Raw genomic sequence first — 24,051 nt, 5'->3', positions numbered from 1 at the left:
CATCTGTTATGTGCCGGCTTATTCTAGACACTGAGAACACGAAAGAGACAAAGTCCTTCCTCTCTCAGAGTTTATATTTTAGTCGGGGAGATAGATAATTAGCAAGAAATTTATCTGTTTTACTTACTGATGTATCCTACTTGGAGTACTGCCTGGTACATGTTAAGTATCTGAGAATAGTTCTTGATTGAATGAATAATATAAACTATTAACACAGTTTCAGATAACATGCACTAAGAAGAAAATAAAACAGGGTAGCGATATGATGAAGTATGCTTTGAAAGAGGGTAGCTAACCTAGGTTGGGTGGTGTGGTATATTAAATTATTGTCTGGCAAATATTCATCCATTCTTTCTCTCCACCTCCATGGGAGAAATAGATTTTTCCACTCCATCGATGTTGAACTTGACTGTGCAACATGCTTGGCCTCATGGTGAGTGAAATGTCCTTCACTGCCTTTTGACTATGTGGGCTTGGCCGTATGGCTTGCTTTGGCCAACAAGATGCCAGAAATACGACAAAATCAGAAACTTCCAGTGTTTATTAAAGTGTTTTGGGCTTTCCCTCTTGTACTTCTACCACTGACATGAGAAGAACATGCCTTGGATGGCCCATCTTAGATTCCTTCTGAGTTTTGGAAACTCTGTTCAAGTGGTTTAATTTCTTTTACTAAATTCAGGGCTTTGATGCTACTTGCACTAATCTCTTGACAACTGACGTGGGAGTCATTTTGGGTAAGAGAGGTGAAAGGAAGGGATTTGTACTATGAAAGTACCCAATAAAAAAAAGGTAGATGTAAAACTTCTTTTTTTTTTTTTTTTATTAACAGGATTTTTAGTAATTTAACCACTAAAATAAACAAAGAGCAGAAGGAGAGCATGTTTGTTTAGTCCCGTGGCTAAGCTCCACCCTAGACAAGATATTTTCATTTTCAACACATGATACACAAGAAAAGGAAAATGTGAACCACAGGAATGGAATAAATATTGAGGACAAAAGCAAAGTGTTGAATATATTATAGTCACACCAAATCTTAAATGAATAAGCACTCTACGCTACAAAGGGAAAACTAAGCAACAAAGCTATTTCATAAGCCAAATGTCCCCACTGATGAATTAAAAGCAGATATTAACATTCTTGTAAAATGGCAAAGAAACTAAGATGAATATTTTCCTGGTACAAGGTAATAGTCACAGTATACATGCAAAAAATATGAAAATATGAAAAACCACCATGGTGACAGGACAGGAATAGTGGGATTATTTAATAAATCAATCCCAATGTACACTGAATGCTGGATATAGAAGTTATCCTAAAATATTGTACTTCAAATCAAATGCTGAGAAAGTCATCTACTTTGGAAAACATCTGGAAAAGACTCAAATGAAATGGAGGGATCTAATTTTGAAACTTACTAGTATAATAATGTTCTGACTGGCAGCCAGGTTTTGAACATAATCTTCTGTAACAACCCAGAAGCTCAAAGAATGATAGAAGTGACAAGGACCAGTGAAAATAGACACAACAAAACCTATATATAATACTTATTACATAGTACAGAACTGAAGCCTCTCCTTTTCAGGCTTAGAATATGTGACTTGATTTGATAAATAGTACTTTGCTGTTCAGTTTCTCACCATTTTCTTCAGTTTTATACTTAAAATCAGAGTCGTAAAAAAAATAGCAGAGGCCATGGATAACAGGTCTGGTTGCAAGAAAATGGAGAGGAGGGTAGAAGAAAGAGACCCCCTTGTCAGAGTGTGGAGTAAATACAGAGAACAAAGATGGTGCCAAGGACACAGAGGCCACTAACTTGATCTAGGCGAATTCAGTAGAAAGACAAGCCCATCAAGCTCTCTTTAGTAACCTTTGTGGCCATCATTCTATAAAAAGAAGCTCTGTAACTAATGTATACAAAATGCCCCAGAATTACAAAGGGGAAAAACTTTTGGTTAACTCAAGGACAAGTTTAATCACTAAAACTTAAAAATTTAAATGAAAATCTATTTATACATACCTTCTAAAATTATCAATATTTAGCATAACTACATGGAAACAAAAACCTTATCTATCCAAAGTATTGCCTACCCCCTGAACAGTGTCACATAATTTAGGCATAACTATAGAAACCTCAGACTACTGAAAAAGAATGAAGTTGTGGTGGCCAAGTGACAAACTTTCTACAAGATATCTGATGAACCTGGCAATTGCTAATGCTCTGTTTTAGTAAGAATAAAACCCACCTAGTTTGACTTCAAAGGATCAGTTTTAGAATTAGCCAAGAGACTAAAAAGCTGGAAAAATATTTCTACTGTAACCATAGCATCTTGGAAAAAATTCCCAAAGTATGTAGTGGCCATCTGTAATGTTCTCTGGTTTTTGATACCCTTCCTATGTTTGATGAATTTCTAAACTTATGAAGTATGACTCCCTTAAGTAAAACCCAGAAAACTCAGTTATCTAGCTTGCTCCTGCTCCAAAAGCTCTGCTAATCAGAGTCAACTGTGAAAGACTTTTGATTCAGAAGTGAGCAGTTAGAGGAAGGGGCTCTGGATAGCACCCATTTGCTCATAAGGATGGGCAGCATTCAACTGCTAATTACTGCAATGACTGAATTAAACAGGGGGTTCCCACAGTGCTTGACAGGAATGCTGCAGCAAAGAGGGACTTATCTTTAAGCAAGTTTTGTGGTGTAGTTTTTGGTATTGTTTCTGGAAGCTTTACCTTGACCCTGGTTCTCCAGCTCTCAACAACTTGGTCAACAACCATATTTCCTTTTAATAAATATTTCTGCTGCTTAACTGGCCAGAGGTAGTTTCTTCTGCTTAAAATAAGAACCCTGATTGATATTCAATGGCTACTAGAAGTGGCTGAAGGTGGTACATCCTCAGGAAGACCTATGAATGGTTACCTGACTCTGTAAGGGCTGATGGCTCTAAAAATCCAGCTAATTTTCTGGGAAAAAAAAAAAGGTAAAATCTGGCAGCCCATAGCCCACAGTAGCAAAGTAACAAATTATTAACTGCAGTCACTTGAAATGAAGTGACAAATGAAAGCAAGACTATGGGAGATCCAGTGGCTTCTAACACTGAACAATATGAAGAGCATGAAGAATTCAAACACAGAATTAGTTGCTTCTGATTCCACAATACAGCTTTACAAAAAGACAATGAAATGCTCACAATCCTAATGATGCTCACAATTCTCAGTTCAAGGCAAGAATCACAGCCACCACAGCCAAGAGCTACTCCCCGACACTGTTCCCTGGGAGGGAAAAGCCAGCATTAGTGAACAACACTGCCTTCTAGAGGCCAGGAGAGCCGATGGGCACCACTGCTTTCAATGTAGACCACGGGATAGGGAGATAGCAGACCCAGGGAGAAGCACTTAACTAGAAGACGCAGGAGGAAATGGTTACTGTTATTGCTACAAGGGTTGGGTTAAACTACTTTGACCTGCAGTGACCACTGGCTCTGGCCACCTGATCAGACAATCTGTATGGACCAAAGAGACAGGCATCCAAAAAAATTCCAACTTAATAAAATGATTAAGATATCCAGGTTTAGTGAAGAGAGGTCTGACTTGAGCCACTGCAACAAAAATTTGTAATGTCTTTTCCAATTTCTAGTCCTAAGTCAATTCACAGGCCCACAGTTTTTTGAGTGAAGTAGAGAATGCAAGTGCTTGAAGGCATATATTGCGATGACATCACAGGTATAAACTGTAAACTCTCAACTTGGCTTTCCTCATAAAGGTAACTGCACTGGAGAAAGGGAAATACCAGGTCTTTTGGGTACTATTGTCTAATAGCTCTGAATTAACACTAAAACTGGGGGCCCAGAATACCATTGTGAATTAGTGGTCAAAACGGATGCCTGAGGGAATCAAACGATGAACGCACTTTTAATCTGAATCTGCCTCCTATCTAGCCCGGCTGAGTGCTAAACACACATACAGTATACAGCTGGAACTGGAGGTGGAGATAAGATTACTGGACAGTCATTTCAATGAAGCTGCTGCTGCAGGTGTGCATTCTTTACTAGAACTCTTAGCACCAGGTATATGACTATTAATCTGGCAAACGCTTTTTCCCTTCTATTTCAACAGACAGAGAACACCTATAATAGCAATTTTCATATGACAGGTAGGGTAATAAACCATTTTATCTTAGGGTTATATAAATTATTTGGCTCTGAACCACAATATACTTATTTCCTTAAGACCATTACTGTCTCACCATTACACAGGACAACTACATTGATGACATATGTCTCCGGTACATATACATAATACATACTCAAGATCCTTCGCAAAGAAAAGATATGTAAAAAACATATGAGTCTAATATGAGTGCAGTACAGTGGGAGATAACATCATGTAAAAATATAAGAGCTACACCTCAATAAAGTTTCTGAGGGGTCCAGTGATCTTCAGCCTATCATGATAGCCTCTTCACAGTTAAAGATAACTTATTGTACCTTGTGCCTCCTGCCACTAAGAAAGCAGCACAGTGCTAGGTGGGACTCTTTGAAGGCTGTGTGTGTGTGTGCGTGTGTGTGTGCGTGCGTATGTGTGTGCACGCGCGTGTGTGTGCGTGCGCGTGTGTGTGTATTACTTTGGGAACCTTGCTTCGACCTATTTATAAAGTGACCCTAAAGCTTCTAGTTGTGAGTGGGCCCCAGAGGAAAAAGGAGGCTTCCTAGTTAGTCCAGGCTACAGTGCATCTACCTAGACTTAATGACGAATAGACTCAACGGGTGTTAGAAGTATCAACAGTTTATCAAGAGCCTGTGGTGAGTTCTGATAGAGGAATCCCAGCATTGATCTATAAAGGCTTGGAACAAAGTCATAAGGTTTACCCCATGAGACTTCACTAAGAAGCAGTTAGAAGAGTGAAACTTCATGTGGAAACTTCCTTGCTGGTGAGGGTGGTGGCAGACATTGGGTTTTGGAGGCAGCAGAGGTTGTGAAACGGTTTCAGTGATACACAATTGGCATAAATGGCAAAGTGGAAGCAACCATGGTTTTCTTTAGCGCTTGGTGGGGAAGAAGCAGCAGCAATGGTATTTCCTCATTAGGCCAGTACTATATCATGGTTTTAGGCTTTAATTTTGGAAGCTGAGCTGTTTCTCTCTTCCAAATAACCTCTTAATAAACAAATTCCTTTTTTGCTTAACCAGTCATAGATAACTTCTGTTGCTTAAAATTAGGAACTCAAACTGAATATAAAAAATATATAATTTTCAAATAGACCAACACCTGTCAAATACTTACAGGATCTTAATATTAGGTTACTCTCAAATTCTCTGATAAAGGGATACAATGATAAAAATTAGTTCTTAGGTAGTAAACTGATGTGAATGTTGGAGCTTTATGTATAAAACTGAGGATTACGGAATCTCATGCAGGGAATCTCAGCTGAACCAATAAAGATGAATGAAAAATTACTGGAAAAAGAATACAGGATAATAAATATCTTTAAAAGAGAAAGAACAAGAAGAGATGTATGTTGGTACAGCAATCTCAGAGAAGGAAAAGAAGTGCTGGTAAAATTACTGTCTTGACTATTCGTTTAGTATTATTATTTTTAAAAAGTAACAAAAATAGTCTGACAATTTAGTCAGACATGTGATTCATCCATAATCTAATGGATTTCACTCAAAAATAACGTGATGATCATAAATGACATATCTTTTACCTCTCTGCTACAGACTAGAGTTCACATATCTTAAATAATTGGCCTCCCCTTAAGGAGTGAGCACAAAGCTTCCAGAGCAAGACAGGAACACAGAGAGGTCATGTCAGTGCATATGAATCAGCAAGGAACAGAATGTCAAGGAGGTTTTCTCTGTTTTTATATGAGAAGAAAAATACCGCATCTCTTAGAAAATGATTTTTTCATGCTGTTTCCAAGGCACTATTAGTTACAAACCAAATTGTTATTTTTGCTATTTTTTCAAAGGAAAGAACTGATGGCTGAGGAGATACATATGATGGAAAACAACTATACAATAAATCAAATAGATTAAATTTTAAAATTACCAAGTATCTTTTAGTAATAATCCCATCTCTCTACTGAAAGTTGGAGATTTTGATAGTGGAAGGAAATAAGAAAATAGTCATTTCAGGAATTTCATTTAAAAAGCAGCACATGAAAAATAACTCAGTTTTTAACTATATATTAGAAAAAGAAGTCAAAGAATCAGAACTAACAGGTATTCATAAATATCCAGGATAGTTAAAAAGACTATTAATCTATTATGGAGTAAGTCTACAATCCTACAGATATAATTTCTATAGTCCAATTTAAAGTACACAAGAGGAAGGTCGTATATTTTTAAATGTTTTACAAGAAACTCTTGTAGATATTAGTGCAAAGCCTGAATTGTTATTGTTCATTGTATCTTTCTTATAAATGAAAATACTTTCTTCTTTCTATATCTCAAGACAGAATTAAGAACTGAGGGAATTCCCTGGTGGTCCAGTGGCTAGGACTCGGCACTTTCACTGCCGTGGGCCTGGGTTCAATCCCTGGTTGGGGAACTAAGATCCTGCAAGCCACGCAAAAAGAATTAAGAACTGAGAGCCACTGAAGAGAAGTGTCAGACTGGAGGAAAGAGCAGGGCTATGTGGCTTAGCTCCAGGCTAAAATTGAATAAAATAAAATTAAAAGAAATATATTTTCCAAGCTAACATAACTTTAAAATTTAACAAAATGAATAGTTTCCAAACAGAATATGTTGGGATCATGACTCATTTTCTTAATTTTCTTAATTTGCTGCATAAAAAAAAATCGTTTGCCATAATTACTTGTATATTTTAATATATTTTAAAGGACTGAAATAACTCTGACATGTTAGTTTTTTGTTTTTTTTTTAATTCCTAAGAGGAAGTATAATTTTAAGGGCATTAGCCTATATGACCCTAGAAATGAGTATTAATTCCAACGATGTGTCTATGAGGACTTTATGAGAACTAAAGAGAATAGGCTAAGGGTTTAGTTTTAAACACTGGTATTAATGGGCTGGATTGGACTAAAGGTACAGATAATACTACACAGAATATTAGAGCTAGGCTTGGTTTAAAAAAAAAAAAACCAAACTATTGTTCACTTATTACTGCTACCACATAAGTTTGTGGTGGCTTTAACTTCAGAGCCCAATTTATGATGCACATTTTACAGAAATCTTGTTTAAGACTGTGTCAATATTTCACCACTACCTAATATGGTCATGACAATTAGGAAAACAACGGGCCTGATTTTTATATAATCAAATTTATTATTATTTATTTTTATTTATTTATTATTTATTATTATTCCTGCAGGAATAAAATAATATTTAAAGTATCTAAACAAATAGTCTTTGCTAGGATACTCAAAAGCTCACCATAGGTGAAAAACCTATTTAAAAATAATTTATAAATTGTATGTAATACGATGATTGATTTCAAGCAATTGATTTCAAGCAATTGATTGTATGATTTCAAGCAATTTCCCAAACGAGATGTGTGTGTGTGTGTGTGTGTGTGCGCGCGCGCACGTGCTATCCATGTCTTTCTATTCTTCTTCCTAATTTATCTGGATGGAGCCAATTTAATTAATTTATCTAGACAGAGCCTGTAAAATTTATCTAATTTATCTAGATGGAGCCTATAAAAGTAAAAGGTATATTACAAGCTTGTTAGTGAAGAAACTGACAATCCTAAAATACCATTTGAAAAATACTATGTAAAGTAAATTATCAAACCAGATTTAAAGAGTCACTGAGGAATCTCCCTATATGGTTTGCAGTCAGATAGAACCAAGTTAAAATCTTGACTCTCTCTTTTACTAATCTCGGGCAGTTATCTCACATTGTTGACTTAGTTTTCCTTGTCTGTAATGTGCAGATACTACTTTAGAATAGTTTTGAGGATAAAGTGAAACTGTGTAAGTAAAGCAGCCACCATGGTATCTTGGACAAACTTGGCACTCAATAAATGGCTGCTGTTTTGTATTTTTTTCTGATACAGACTTAGATACCACTTAAATTGAACGTGTCTAGTTATTCCTTTAGCATTAAGGTCATATTAAGATGTTTTTTTGGTTTCTATATTGCTGAATTTCCATGGTTAAGTTTTTCCATAGTTGAACAAGCTTAGACCTTTCAAAGTCTTCTCCTAGGTTATATCCTCAATAGTTCACTCTAAAACTCTGATTTCCATGAAAATGTCAACATCTTTTCCAAATATAGAACTCAAAACAGGACACTAAAGCACCACAAGAGAAGAAGATGGTAACATGTGGGTTCCTGTCTCCATGATCAATTGCTTTCTGTATCACTGAGTATTTCATGCACTTCTAGTCCTCTTAGCTGTTGATGTTAGGGTTCTTCACTGATTCTAACTACCATGGTCTTTTTGATAATCATCTCCAGATATTGACTTCACTCTAGATAGTACAATGAAACTGCTAGTATAAATGAAGTTGACAAGGCCAATTGCTGTGATGTGGAGTACAGGATCAAAAAAGGAAAACTCAAGTCTCAGCTATGGTTTATTAGATCTAGCCTTGGAAAAGTGAACATTTCTATCATCTTTGGCTCTCCAGTTTGTAAAATCAGAATAATAACCATGCAGGTGATTATAAGAATCAAATAATGTATGTAAAAATCTTTATATATTTTAGTTGTTAAATATGTATTGCCATTATGAATACCAGGGTATAAACTCTCTTTCTTGATGATCTCATTTATCCTTGTGTCCTGAGCACAGTTCTCAGACTATTAAAGATGCTTAACATTTCTTTATAGAATGGAAGAAGAATTTCAACTGCAATTTCCCAGTACATAGCTTAGAATGGAACATGGAAGGGCGTACACAAATGCATGTTGTATAGATATAAGGATCTATGTTGTATAGATCAAGATGCTAGCAATTTGGAATACCACTTCATTATTCATTTCTTTCTAATAGTTTAATAGTAACATGGTAAAGGCAATAGTGGCTCTTAATAAATAGTTCGTGAATAAATGAAAACATATATACATGCTTTTTGACTTCTAAGGTTGGCTAAAGGGTAAGACAACATCTGAGAAAAAAACAAACTCCATCTCCACTGCCCCCAATAATATAAGCTTCATGAACCAGGACATTCTAGAATTGCAACCAAAAGGTATATTAAGAATCTAGAAATAGACTTTTTAATAAAAGTCTTTGTAAATTAATTTGCTTATTCCTATAAGAGACCAAACCCTTTGTCTTCTCACAGACTATTGTCCATCCTCTTTTTACTATGCAGCCTAGTCCATATTTTAGTTTCCATTCGACTGAAATAAAAAATCCACTCTTATCTCCATAGTCTTAAGTGATGTTCTGGAATTCTATTGTCAATGATTATCAGCACAATCTTTTTGACCTTTTTTCAAGCACTGCCATATGTTGTGGTATCTACTATTGCTTCAAGCCATTTTTTGACCTTTACTTAAGGTAATATGCTCTTATACTTTCCTTCCAAAACCAGACTTTCACCTTTTTAAAGATATGGTGGTCCTCGTCCTCCACAGCTGCTTTGATCTGGTAGATACTACATAGTGCCATACGACTAACAAAACATAAACATGGGTCTCTGTTATCCTCTTATTCTTCTTGGCTTTTAATCTGAAACTTTCATTTCTGACCTATTCACAAACTTTTGTCCCTATTCGTTATTGATGACTGTTGCCCACAGAAGTGGTTTGCCAAATGGTTAACAGCGCAGACTCCAGAGCCAGACTGTCACTTTCTAGCTTTACGATCTGGCGGTTAATAATGCTATTGAGAGTAATGAATACATACACACACTCTTAAATGATGATATCCTTAGACTAGTGCCTGAAACTTAGCAAATGCTATATAAGTATTAGCTGTTATCATTGTCATCATCATTTCAATATGGGGGCCTCTGATAGCTACCACTTCCTCTAGGTCTGACCTCTGATTTTCCTTCTACACCAGCTGCTCACCAGTTACATCATGAGCTACCTAGCTATTCTTCACTTGGGTCCATCTCAAGAAGCTATACCTAAATACAGGCCTATAGCATACCCATCAGGCATGTCAACTCCTAAATTCCATGGCCTATGACTCAAAGTTGACACTTTGATTTTATTGATTTGTCTTTGATTTGAATCAGTTCTTATCACCATCTGAATTTTAAGAACTCTAGTATATTGAAGGAAAGGAGAAGTCATCCGAATATCTAAGAAAAAGCTAAAACCTTTTAATGAAGAATAAAGCTAATTCACTGTAATAATTCAAGAAGTGATTACTCAGATGAACATTTTAATTACACAAAAACAGAGAATGAACGTTTTTAGATACTAACTGACTCCAACTAAAATATTTATACTTACTGTACTTTGATTTAGAAGTTTTGCTTTGCTTTAAACAAAATTGCTATCCCAAAGACCCGTTAAAGAAGAGTACATTAATTGCTGTGCTGAACTAGTTCTTAAGTGAAAATGCATAAATGTTCATTTTAAGCTGGAACGTATGTTTTATTCCCTGAAACAGGAATAATGGAAACTTAATCTAAGCATTAAGCTATGTCTATAGTACCTTTTCTCAGTTACCCACTGTTGAAACGGAAATGATCAATAGATTTGCCTCACCAAAGTAAGTTCTTTCAAGGTTGTTCTTATGCAAGCGAGTCCAGCAGAATAAGAAAGAGGATCAAGAAGATTGTTAAAACAGAAAGTGAAAAACAGCAATAAATTTGATTTTAAAGCATACTGTATGAAATAAGCTTTCAGAGAAGAGTATGAGATTGAAAAATAGTAACTTTTTAGATCATACTTGTATAAATCTTTAAATTCCCTTTGGCATCAAAAAATGAGGTACAACTGAAAGTACAGATAACAATTGAGTGTGAAGGTATATTATTCATTTTAAAATGCCTTGGTCAGATAAAAGCACTTTCTAATACGAGACCCAAAGCAGAAGTTACAAGGGCAGATGCTGAGCGGCTACTGAGCTGCATCTTGCATAGGCAACTCTACAGCCTGCCCCAGGACAAGCAGAAGTAAGGCCAATCGATCAGGATGAGAAGGCGCAGGAGGCTGGGGAATGCCAGAAAAGTGTCACTTCCCTAAACTGATGTATAAATTATGCACAAAATAACTACTGTGATGCAAGTGATTTATACCAAGAATTAAAAACCCCTGTGGAGACTCATCATCTGTCAAGGAAAATGTTACTCACGGTGGTAACACAGTTCAGAACTCTAAGAGGCATTCGACACCAGCTCATCCAACTCCCGAACTATTAAGAGGAAAAAAGTAAGGCACCACAAGATATTCAGTGACTTGTCTTCAAATTATGTTTAATTCAAGTAACTGTATAACTGAACAGAAACTACAGAGAGTTCATTTTGGCCAAATATTGCCTTTTATTAATCAGTTTGAGATGCAAACACTCAAGAATATTGTAGAAAACCTGGATTAAATGAATCCTTTTAGAATTAAGAAATTATAACAATGCTTTGACCACAAAAACTTTGAAGTAAAGATAGCTGCTCCTTACTCCTCTTTACAGATCTAAATTAAAAGGATCCTCTAATGTGAAGATTATTTTCCTGGAGGTGATTTAGAAAACACAGGCCATAATTCTGGTTCTTAAGAGGAAAAAAAAATAATCTTTTATTACATTTGGATGGGATTTTATTTTTTAGGAATCACTGCTTGGCTGTGAGTAGTTGTTGCTTGCTGAATGTTATTCACACTTCCTCCCTCATAGCAAGCTCATGTGTAACACTCTTAACTTGTGGGATGGGTTGGAACACTTCATTCTAATCCAAGGGCCATAGGTCATTTTCAACCACAAATTCTTCCTCCCTAGGGAAGTGTCAAGGGATGTGGTCTTTCCCATCTCGTTTTCCTACAACCTCCTTTAGTCTAAAATAAAGTTTATGTCACTAATGACCAGGCCTAAAATGTTATAATGCCTTATCTGGCAATTAATGTCAAGAAATCTTTTCCAGAACAGCACCTTAGGAATTTCAATTGTCTAGTTACAATAAGGCATAATGAAAGAATAAATATTTTATAGGGCTGACAGGAAGAAATTTTCTCCTCAAGATTATTTTGATAGCCTGGAGCTGGAGTTGACAAACGATTTTCTGTAAAGGGCCAGACAGCAAATATTTTAGGTTATGTGGGCCCCATGGTCTCTCTGAACTACTCAACTCTGCTGTTGCAGCATGAAACCAGCCAAAGAGTAGCACACAAATGAATGGATATGGCTGTTTCAATAAAGCTTTATTTATAAAAACAGCAAGCCAAATTTGACCCATGGGGTGTATCTGCAACCCCTTAATCTAGAACTTGTAATGATTCAAGAGAGTTTGAAACAAAACAATTTAATTTTAATAAAACATATTATGGCTGTTAAATATAAATCACTACAATTGGGGATACCTAGCTGATTCTCAGATAAACTGAGCATATTTTAAAATCTTTTTAGGTTTTCCTGTTTACCCTTCTCTCTCTATTATACAAATTATAATGGAAATTTCTAAATTCATTAAAGAATGAGACAATTTCTATCAACTAATGAAAAGATTATGAGAACTGAGACTGCAAAACTTTGGCTTTTCAGTTTTATACTAAATTTGTGAACTCAATATAATAATTTTATTTTCTGGGTTTAACAAGATAGATCTTACAGAGGATTTTTTAATACTATCATTTAGAGCATCTATAAGAAAGGCACTTATAAGATAGTCACTGAAACAGATCCATTATTAATTTGAATAATTTTCCTGGTTGATCATTTCAAAAGCTCTCTTTGTTTGGATTTGATTACACTTAACCTTTGATTATTATTAGGACTTGAAGTAACAGTATAAGTACCATGTATCCAACTTAGTAAATAATTTAGGATGTAATTTCAGTGTAAATTATGATCCACATAATTAGTACATAGGTAGTATAGGTATAAGTAGCCCCTTTGTCCTAAGATGTTTAGACCAGATGAATATGAGTATTTACAAATTTCAGGGACATCCCTATTTATTTGATACAATAAAACCCTGGTAAATGGCATTTAAAAGTAAAACATTTTCTCAGTATAATTCTAATTTTAATCCTAGTATAATTCTAATTCTACTTCTAGTATAATTGTAATACTCAAAATGATTGGATCACTGATTAAAAACTTGTTGATTGTAGATACCCAGAAAAAGCAATGTTACCCTCTGTGGTGATTTGTAATTCTACTGCATTTAATATTGTAGAATAAATTATAAGTTATTTGAAAAGTTAAGCATTTCAGAATTTTCATTCTGTTTCTCTGTCTTTTAAAAGTAAAAGACTGAAGGAAAAAGATGTAGAGAAAAGAGTCTTCATTTCAGTCTTTTAGTGAATTTGTTAAGGGTAAAATGATATCAAAGCAAAGATTGGTTAGAACAAAAGACATATAAAGACAGAAACTAACACAACATTAGACTTCTTCTTACAAAGATTTTGGAAAACTTCAAGAGGGGATGATTACTTCACAGACTGGAATGTAAGCCCAGTTGGCACCAAGGTCTACAGGGCTTTTGAGGTGTCTAATGTTGAAAATCTCAAGTTGACTCTCTAGTTAAAAAAAGCTGGAGAGGAGAAAGGAAAATTTTTGTTCTGGAAAAGTGTTCTTGTCTGATGCAAACAGAAATCCATCTTACAAAGGAAGAAGTAGAGATGAGTTGTCCTAATTTAGTCTTTTGGAAGCAGAAAAAAAGATTATGAATTTGCTAAAAAAACCCTTTTGGTTCTTCTAAATATTACTTTATAAGTTATGAGATGTCTTTTCTGTGTGTGTGTGAAAAATTTCCAAGACCCCAAAATTCATAAAAATTAACTTGAAACACTGAAATCCATTTTGGAAAAGAATCAGAGTGTAGAGAATCTTAATTTTTAAAAAGTTATATAAAAAAGAGATCTAGTAGTTGGTTGGTGCTTTCGTTTCAAATATTTTATCCACTTTCCTTTTTTACAGCTTTTCTGTTTGGAGAGATGGAATATTCAAATATTAAAAGTATTCCACAATATGTATTATTTAAAAAACTCTCAAATCCCAAAGTGGTGGTAATAAACTTCCTATTAATATAGTGATTAAATCAGTTTTAATCTTCTGTGAATCTAGTAACAAGAATGGAACAAACTATTAGAATCATGTTGTAAACCTCAGAGGAAATAGAATGCCAAACGTTAATCTGAAAAGCACACTTTTAATTAGCAAAAAATAATGCTACTAGGCCTTTCTGTTTTTCTTCAATAATGTATATATATTGAGACCACACTCTAGCTGTTCTATTTTATTACATGTATTAACTCAGAGCTGTTCTGGAAGGCAGGTATTAAATTTATAGTTCTTAACATATAAAGGAACAAGCATAGAGAAGTGGAACTCTGGTGCACATAGAATGTAATATTGTCATGATTTTGTTGTTATTTAATGAACATTTCTAAACGTGATAACTAGTTTATGTAACATAAACAGATACTAATCCTTTAATATGATTGCAAGAACACAGATTAAATGGCAGAGTTCATTGTCAGTTCTCTTCAAGGGCTAATTTACCTCACACAGGGACCAGGTAACTCCTGTAAAGGCATTTCCTGCTCTCATTTTAAATGTTTCTTACAGCAGTCACAAGACTTCTTTTGAGAGGAAAGTAATACACGATTTTAAAGATTTTTTTAAGAAAAAATTTCCATTTTGATCAAAGAAATATTCATCTAACATACTCTTATGAATGGGTTTGTTATGTTACATAACTTCTCGTTCAAATTTAGTGCTCAAGTAAGAATTGACCATATATTATTAAGAAAAGATGGTTAAAAAAGGATACATCCATAGGAGTTTGGGATTAACATATACACACTACTATATATAAAATAGATAACCAAAAGGACCTAGTGTAGCACAAGGAACTATACTCAATATTTTGTTATAACCTATAAGGGAAAAGAATCTGAAAAAGTATTTATAGTTATTTATATATATATATATAATTCATGTATAACTGAGTCACTTTGCTTGTACACCTGAAACCAACACAACATTGTAAATCAACTATACTTCCGTTTAAAAAAAGAACAAAAGGATACATCCACAAGACTCCTTGAATTTATTTCAAGTCTGTGTTCTTTCACTATCACAATTCCTGTGTGTATGTGGAAAGCATCTATAATTCCTTTCATGTATGACTGCTTCTGAATTAGTTTATTTAATATAAACTCCTTGGGGATACATATAGAAATAGGAGTTTTCTGGGAACATATCACTTCCTGAAAAGTCAGTTGACTATATCTGGCTCAGAATTTTCTCTTCAGAAGGTTAATTTGTTTGGGTGAAACTGCTTTTAAAAACACCTTGAGATAACATGCCCAAAGATCTAATCCCATATGAAATGCTTCTGTGAGTGGTTAAGTTATCTGAAAAGCCTACTTAGCAATTTTTTACTCTGCTGACAAACTCTGCTTTGTTGAAACCTAATGGTAGTTACTGAGGGGTAAGAATTTCCTTTGTATCATACCAAACTTGGCTTCAAATTAAGGGTATGGAACTAAAGTGGTATCATGAGTTTGTGTGACACTCCTGGTCTTCTACTTAACTGTCAACTGAAGAATAATCTTTTATTTGTCATTTTGACCAACAATTAATTGTGTCAAATGTCCTCATACACGCTATGTTTTATTTATAATTTTATTATGTTATATTATATAATACTATATATTGTATAATATATAGTCTTTAAGTATGATACTTTATAACATGTTATACTAAACATATAAATGAGACATAAAATAGTGTGTGAGAAAATTCACCACATAATGTTATATAATATAATGTAATATAATATGCTTATTACAGAGATTACTAAGTCATCCTAAGTGTTTCTCATCTTGGATACTACTTAAGAAGAATAAAGATTTGTTGAAAAAGCTACAAATTAAGCTATTAAGTCCATTATTTCCGGCTACTGCTCAGACTCACATATTAATAAAACCACACTGTACTGAAATGATGTTTATTTTGTAAAGCTTCTGAATTTTGTTTTTGAAATGGAACTATGGCAGAAGAGCCTTAATTTGATAACCGTAATAAAATCTATTAGAACCACAGTGGTGTTAACCCAGTCCGAAGGCCTAACGAGTGCATACAAATTTTGACAAATATTATAAGAAATAACAAACTTATGGCCAAAAAACGAAAAGTCTATAACTGTTTACTTTCTTCACAAGTGTAAAGTTAAATTGAAAATGCTATAGGTCATTTCTAGGAATCCAGCAAGAAATTATTCAGTGTGCTTTTTTTGTTGACAGATGGAATTTATGTTTATAGACATTAACTATTAGAATATATAATTATATCAGAAAAATAATCTTAGATGAAGATTCCTAAATTAGATGGCAAAGGACATTTTCAATATTTTAAAATTTCATGTCATTGTACCAAAGCCAATGCTTCAGTTTGTGGAAGCACAAGTTAAAACCCTTCAGGGGATACTTACCCTTTTCTGTTCCTTTACATACTCTATCAATTCATCTCTTGTTCTCTTCACTGCCTCTTCCACAGCCTTTTCACTTCGCTTTTGCTCTTCTATTATTGCTGCCTTAACAGTTTCCTGTTTGTGGGAGGATGAAAAAAGTCAGGGAGGTATGTGCTATGACATGTTTGTGCCCATTTTATATAAACTAAAAACCCTCTTCAGTGGGTTGAGCTCATTCTTTTCAAAGCATACCTTTAAACAGGAATAAGAACTTAACGAAATCTTTTGGGTTCTGTTAGAGATTCCACAGAATTCACTTTTCTAAACTGAGTGAAAGGGAAAAGAAATGGAGTAAGCCATTTATTGCAGGGAGCGCCTGACAGACTCCAATGGCTTCCTTACCAACCTTTCATTTGATGTTTACATGATTGATTGCTTTCCTGTACTTTGCACTGTCCACATAAGACTTCCAACTTGTGTTTATTCTTCCAAGAACACCCTAATGCTCTAGGCTGTTTTATTCACATTTAATTTTCCCATCATACAATAATCAAGTGTGGTCTGGGTGGTAAGATTTACAGCTAGTTTAGTTCTTCTGCCAGGTTAAGATGTTGAGAGCTGGACACCATGAATGAGAGGTAAGAATTCTACCTTGTGTGCTAATATATGAAATGAGAAATCTAGGGAAAAAGTGATATTCCCCATTTTACTGAAATAGTAATCAAGAACCCTGAGAGAGTTCAAATTTTCAGATAAAGAGAAAGAAGGCTAAAATTCTGAAAAAGAAATATAACACTTCTCAAAAACCAGGAAATATTTTCTGCTAAAATAGCATTTCATGGACTGGAAGAATGCAACAAGCTTCTATAACTTCCATTTGTCTACAAAGGTACCATCCTTTTTTTGAACAGGCTATCAATTAGAAAATGCCTTGAAATTTCTCAGTTGTATTTCCCTTATTTTGTTATCCCTGAGGACCCTTCACTTTGTAGTGTATATATGTTTTTGTTTAGTTTTTCCTGATTAATTGCAGACACATATATATCAATATATACATATATATATACATAAAACCTAGAAAATATGAAGTAGTAAGAATTTTCTATTATGAATATATTTACTATAGAAAATTAGGAAATACATAAAAATATGAACACAAAACAAACACACACCCATACAAAATTGGGTATGAAAGGATGGGTCTCAAACTGTACATACTATTTTCTAACTCTGGCATTTTTCATTTAAAATACATTTTGAATATTTTAAAGTAATTATATATTCTTTTATGATTTTATATTCCATTACTGGGATGTATAATAATTAATTTTACTAATATTTATTCATGGATATTTTGGTCGTTTTTAATAAAGCAGTGACAAGCATCCATATATGTAACTTTGTGGTGCATATTAGATACTTCCTTAATTTCAATTCATGAGGTAGAATCATGTTGCCCAAGGGATATAATTTTTGAGCTCTCTTACAGCTTTTGACATTTTGTACAATTTTTTCCCATAAGCAGCCCATGAGAATAGCTGTTTTCTTGCAACCTTGATTACATTTAGTTTTAAAATCTTTGCTTATTTAAGGGATAATCATATCTAACTTTATTCTGCATTTTAAAAGATTATGTGATATGCAGCATTTTTCATAGAAATATTAGCAATATACATATTAGTTCTTATCATTTGCTTGATTGTGTCCTCTTCCTACTTTAATATTGGTAAACTCATAATTTTTTGGATTCCCTCCCTAATATATAAAGTTAAGTCACAAATCTCAAAAGCACTATAGTAAGACTTTGACAATTGTTACTCTTTATTTTCTATCACTAAGTACATTAAGCTTTAGTTCCATTGATGAGATAATAAAATACAAAGTTGTTTCCATGATTTTCTGAAAAGATTAAAGTCAAAAAACTATAGTATTTTTTATGTTTAATTTTTTATTGAAGCATAGTTGATTTACAATGTTTCAGGTGTATACCCAAGTGATTCAGTTATATGTATATATATATCTATTCTTTTTCAGATTCTTTTCCATTATGGGTTATTACAAGATATTGAATATAGTTCCCTGTTCTATAGAGTAGGTCCTTATTGTTTATCTATTTTATATATAGTAGTGTGTATTTGTTAATCCCAAATTCCAAATTTATGCCTCCTCCCTGTCCCCTCTGGTAACCGTAAGTTTTCTATGTCTGTGAGTCTATTTCTGTTTTGTAAATAAGTTCATTTGTATCATTTTTTTAGATTCCACATATAAGCAATATCATATGGTATTTGTCTTTCTCTATTTGGCTTCATTTAATATGATAATCTCTAGGTCCATCCGTGTTACTGCAAATGGCATTATTTCATTTTTTTATGGCTGAGTAATATTCCACATATGTACCACATCTTCTTTATCCATTCATCTGTCAATGGGCATTTAGGTTGCTTCCATGACCTGCCTATTGTAAATAGTGCTGCTACGAACACTGGGGTGCATGTATCTTTTCAAATTAGAGCTTTCTCTGGATATATGCCCAGGAGTGGGATTTCTGGATCATATGGTAACTCTTTTTAGTTTTTTAAGGAACCCTGCATACTGTTTTCCACAGTGGCTGCACCAATTTACATTGCCACCAACAGTGTAGGAGGGTTCCCTTTTCTCCACACCCTCTCCAGCATTTATTATTTGTAGACTTTGATAATGGCCATTCTGACTGGTGTGAGGTGATACGTCATTATGAAAAACTGTAGTAATTTTTGAAAAAAAAAATGAGGACAAAAAAAGACTATTTAAAATAAAAGCATCTACTATTATAATTTCTATTGGTTTCATACTTACTAATTTGGAATTCGAAAATTTTCAGATTTTATAAAGGCAAAAAGTAGTGCATATATTACTAAGCCCCCTGAAATAAAACACATTAATAGCTCTTCAGTGAAGGGTATGAATATTCACACTATGTGGGTAAATTAAAAGTATAAGTTTCACATTAGTTCAGGACAGGTTTTGCCAACAGCCAAGTTATAGAAATCCTTGGTTTTCAAGGGTTTTATAATTTTAAAACTACTGTAGACCTGGATTATTTGAATATAAAAGATAAATCCATATCATACTGAATATCAACCAGAATTTCTATCTAGTAAGGGTCATATAAGTAAATTTGACTAGATCTGTTTGGTTGAAGGCAAAAGGATCAATTTAAATAAAAGGGATATATCCAGAAAAAACATGAAGAGTTAGCTACTATGTTCTTCAGTTAACATTTTTTTTAGGGGGGAAGGGGCTGCGAGTTTACACTGTCTGCTCAGTCCACATTTTTGAGGACCCTCCTTTCCTAATTTTTGAGTTGAAGAAGAACATGTACCAAGAAAGTTTCCTTGATTCTCTCCTCCCCATTTGGGAGTTAGGTGACAGTCAAGGTTGTGAAATCCATACACACACTGTATATTTAAAATAGATAACCAATGAGTACCTACTGTATAGCACAGGGAGCTCTGCTCAATATTCTGTAATAACCTAAGTGGGAAAATAACTTGAAAAAGAATAGATACATGTATATGTATAACTGAATCACTTTGCTGTATACCTGAAACTAACACAACATTGTTAATCAACTATACTCCAATATAAAATAAAAATGAAAAAAAAAAAGAATAAATACTACTTGTCAATAAGTATCTTTGAATATCATACAGAAGTAAAGTTTAAGGGGCTTCCCTGGTGGCGCAGTGGTTGGGAGTCCGCCTGCCGATGCTGGGGACACAGGTTCGTGCCCCCGTCTGGGAAGATCCCACATGCCGCGGAGCGGCTGGGCCCGTGAGCCATGGCCGCTGAGCCTGCGCGTCCGGAGCCTGTGCTCCGCAACGTGAGAGGCCACAACAGTGAGAGGCCCGCGTACCGCAAAAAAGTAGTTTAAGTCTTCCATTTTCTAACCAGCCCAAATTCTCAATTACTTAGAAATGATTAATGAATTTTGTGTGCATATTCAGGTGTGTGTAAATATCTGCCTGCATGTTTTGTTGAATTCCATGAATGAACTAAATTGTCCCTATGAGTCATGAGGGTTAGTCTAAAATAAAATATACCTCACAAGAGATGAAGACTTGACACCAATGAGTATATTCAAACAAGATAATTCTGAAAGAACATTTTCCGGAATATTTTAGTAATGTCCAAACCCCTGGGATGTGATATATTCTCTAGGGCAGGGTTTCTCAACCTTGGTACTACTGACAATTCCTTGCTGGGGGTGGAGGCGGGAGTCCTGTTATAAGCAGCATACTTGGCATCTGCTCACTGGATCCCCTCCAGGTGAGAAGCACTGCTCTAAAATAAACAGTTTGGAGGGAAAACTATCCATTTGCATATGTGTTATGGTTTGTTAAAATATATGTTAACACTTCTCATCATAAATATTTTTTTGTCTAAAAATAAAAAATGTGCAAGAAATCACATCCAAACGATTATATAACTAGTTTTTAAGTGTGGAAGAAAGAGTTCTACATACTTATTTTTAAAAAACGAATGACTGGGATCAGTTTCTATACTGTTACAATTAAATATGACATGATGAATGTCATTGAGGGCTAAAAGCTTATATAACATTTTGTATAAGATTTAAAAATTTCTCCTCATTGCTTAAAAGTATAGTTATGCTTTAGTATCCATTAAATCCACCACACACTTCAGTAAAAATGGGATCGTGACTTAATAAACGGTCTGAGGTTGTTCTTTATCAGTGCGATTTAGTTAAGGATTGTAAACACAGTTAAATTATTTATGGGAAACAAATCACAGCAATCAATTTAATTTTGATCTTTGGGCAGTAAAACACAGTATCAAAGATTTTTCTAGGGCAACAGCGCACTTAATTTTTGTTTCTATAAATGACATATGCATATTATCTAATTATGTATTATTTTAAAACTTGCACGTAGTTGTGGAAATGTACCTTAGAAAATGAGTGTCTGAATCATAAGTAAAGTCAAGCTGCTGTATGCACTTCCTGTGCATCAACAGTTAAAAAAATGAAGTGAGACTTCTATTCCTACATGAATTTACAAGCTCACACTACAGCTTCATCAGTGCTTTTCACACATTGATCCAACTGCAAATGGAATTTCCACATTTCAAAATCCATTCACTGGGCAACTGAGGAGCTTTCATCTAACTTTCAATTGGAAATAATTAATCTGCATTGTAATGATATGCTAAATGGAAAATATTAATAGAAGAACCTGATTCTATAGATGCTTCTCAGCTAATGAATATGCTCAATTAAAATCATATGCTCATGGACAGATATCAACATTTGCCAGTACCTATTTGTGTGAAAGACAGTCTTAAAGATGAAATATGTAGTCTCATTACATATTAGCATTAATAAATGAGTATTTGTAACCATTTTTGATGATAGGGATACTTAATAGAACCACAATTAAGCAAAATGTTATCCTCCCCAAAGAGAATTCTATTCTTCTCACTAGTAGAGCTACACTATGAAAAATTATCCTTATTATCAATACTACATTTTGAATTTCATCAATAAAAAAAATTTGTGAATATCTGCTTTTTCTTGGGTTAACATAAACTCCTACAAAATAGTATCAATTAAACCTCTTGGCCCATAAATGCCTGAAATATTTAATATCTGGCCCTTTACACAAAAAGCTTGCCAATCCCTGATTTAGCTCATAATTCTGTAAGTTGGCAATCTGAGCTGGGTTCAGCTGGACAGTTCTTTTGGTCTTGCCTGGGCTCTCCCATGTATCTGCAATCAACTGCTGGGTCTGATGTGGCCACTACTTCTAGGATGGCCTATGGTAGGATGGCTTGTTTCTCCTTCCTGTGGGCTCCCAGCTCCTGCAGACTAGCTCGGGATTTTTCACATAGCAGCTGGACAGAATTGTAAAAGAAGAGTGAAAGGTCTTTTAAGGTCTCTTAGATATGGGCTCAGAAATGATACAATGTTACTACTGCTACATTATATTGGCCTAAGCGAGTATGTATTAAACATTAACTCCAAAATTCTTATCTAATTGTCTAATTATCTTCTCAATATATTCAAAGATATCAGGCATTCTATTATGTTTATTTTCTTGGAGACAAATCTCGTGGACATATCTCCAACCTGGATTGGTTGTTCTCTAGGTCTGCTACATAGCTGTCTATTCTGGGATTTCCCTCAGTCATTTTTCTAGGGGTTTCGCTACATCTCTCTTGATCTGTTATCTTCAGCTTTCTAGATACCACTGGATCCTTTTTTACTGGTTTACTTCTTTGTTTTGATAGAGTACCTACTCCAGGAGATTCCTGAGAAAAGGCACATGAGAACTGTTTTGATATCACCTTTGTCTTGAAAATGCTTTCATTCTACTCTCACACTTAATTTATAGTTTGGCTAAGTGTGAATTTCTAGGTTGGAAATCTGTTCAGTTTTCAAGGTTATTGACGAGTCTGATTACATTCGGATTCCCCATCATTTGCACAAAATTTTTCTCTCTTATGAGAACATTTGTTCATTTTCTTTACCTTTGTTTTTCAAAAATTTAACAACAAACTTAGTTACAGGCCTACCTAGAAACTCATATCTTACAATCTAGAAAATCATGTCTTTCAGTTCTGCAAGATTTACTTTAATACTACTACTATTATTATTATATTGTTTCCTGCATTCTATTTTCTGCTTTTTTTATTATTATTTCTGAAAATCCTATTATTCAGCGAATGAACCTCCTGAACTGACTGCCATATTTTCTGGTCTTTTCACTCCTATTTTCCATTTCTTCAATGGAATAAAATTTTTAATACAATTTTTATATTTTAATAAAATTTTTATACAATTTTCTCTGGAAGACTTCTATCACTTCATCTTCTGACTCTTGTTGTTTTTATAAACATTCTACTGTATTTTGTTTCTAATCCTTTTATTTGACTTAAAAAAAAAGCATCCTCTTCCTTTCATAGATGCAAAATCTTCTCTTACTCTTGAGGAAATTAATAAGTTTTTTAAACTCTTCATATATCCATAGAATGTTTTATTTTCTGTTTTTCATGGGAAATTATCTGTTCATGCTTGACTATTTGCTCATGTTCAAAGAGTAGAGTACTAAAATGCTGAGTAACATCTCTGTGCTTGCAGTTGTGGTTTATGGACTGTGATCTTAATAGCAGAGCAATCTGGCTGGGTTGTTTCCTTGGGGCAATTTCTGATACCAATACATTTAAGTCTTTTATCTTGGGCTGACTAGATTCCTCAGAAAAGAATCTTCCAATTTCCTGTCTGGTTGTCAGCATTCTGAGAGCTGTGATGGGAAAAGTGGCTAAGGTTCTCAATAAGCAGCTTAAACCTTTTCACCTTGCTGTCCTCCCAACCCCATTTCATTACAGCATCTATACCTTCAGCTGTGCTTGGTGATCCCTGGTCTAGAGACCCTCTATTTCTCTCTTTTTTTTCCAGAGAACTAATCCCAGTTTTCTGCCAGAACTGGCAGAGAATAAGTGGGGATCTAACTGTTTATTAAACAGGCCTCCAAACTTTCCTTCTATTCGAAGCTTCC

At 34.3% G+C, this 24,051-nt stretch overlaps 1 protein-coding gene across 16 annotated transcripts in view; it reads right to left on the bottom strand.

The window, feature by feature from the left end:
* CCDC91 (coiled-coil domain containing 91) overlaps nt 1–24,051 on the bottom strand; it is a 411,994-nt gene that overhangs the window by 70,426 nt on the left and 317,517 nt on the right. For 14 of the 16 annotated variants that reach the window (XM_089920448.1, XM_089920446.1, XM_089920447.1 and 11 more), the window contains one exon: nt 16,517–16,630. The exons of 1 other annotated variant lie outside the window; for it this stretch is intronic. In XM_089920448.1, coding sequence (XP_089776574.1) covers nt 16,517–16,630 — 114 coding nt within the window. Of the gene's footprint in view, nt 1–16,516; nt 16,631–24,051 lie in introns of those variants that run through there. One more of the 16 variants, XR_016394889.1, reaches the window with a different exon arrangement.

The sequence above is a fragment of the Delphinapterus leucas genome, chromosome 11, assembly GCF_059928025.1.
Source record: "Delphinapterus leucas isolate spDelLeu-1000000601 "Yukka" chromosome 11, BTC_Dleu_Yukka2, whole genome shotgun sequence".
Classification (NCBI taxonomy): domain Eukaryota; kingdom Metazoa; phylum Chordata; class Mammalia; order Artiodactyla; family Monodontidae; genus Delphinapterus; species Delphinapterus leucas.
Note: the sequence above shows the minus strand (reverse complement) of the source record. Positions and strands in the feature narration are given on the sequence as shown.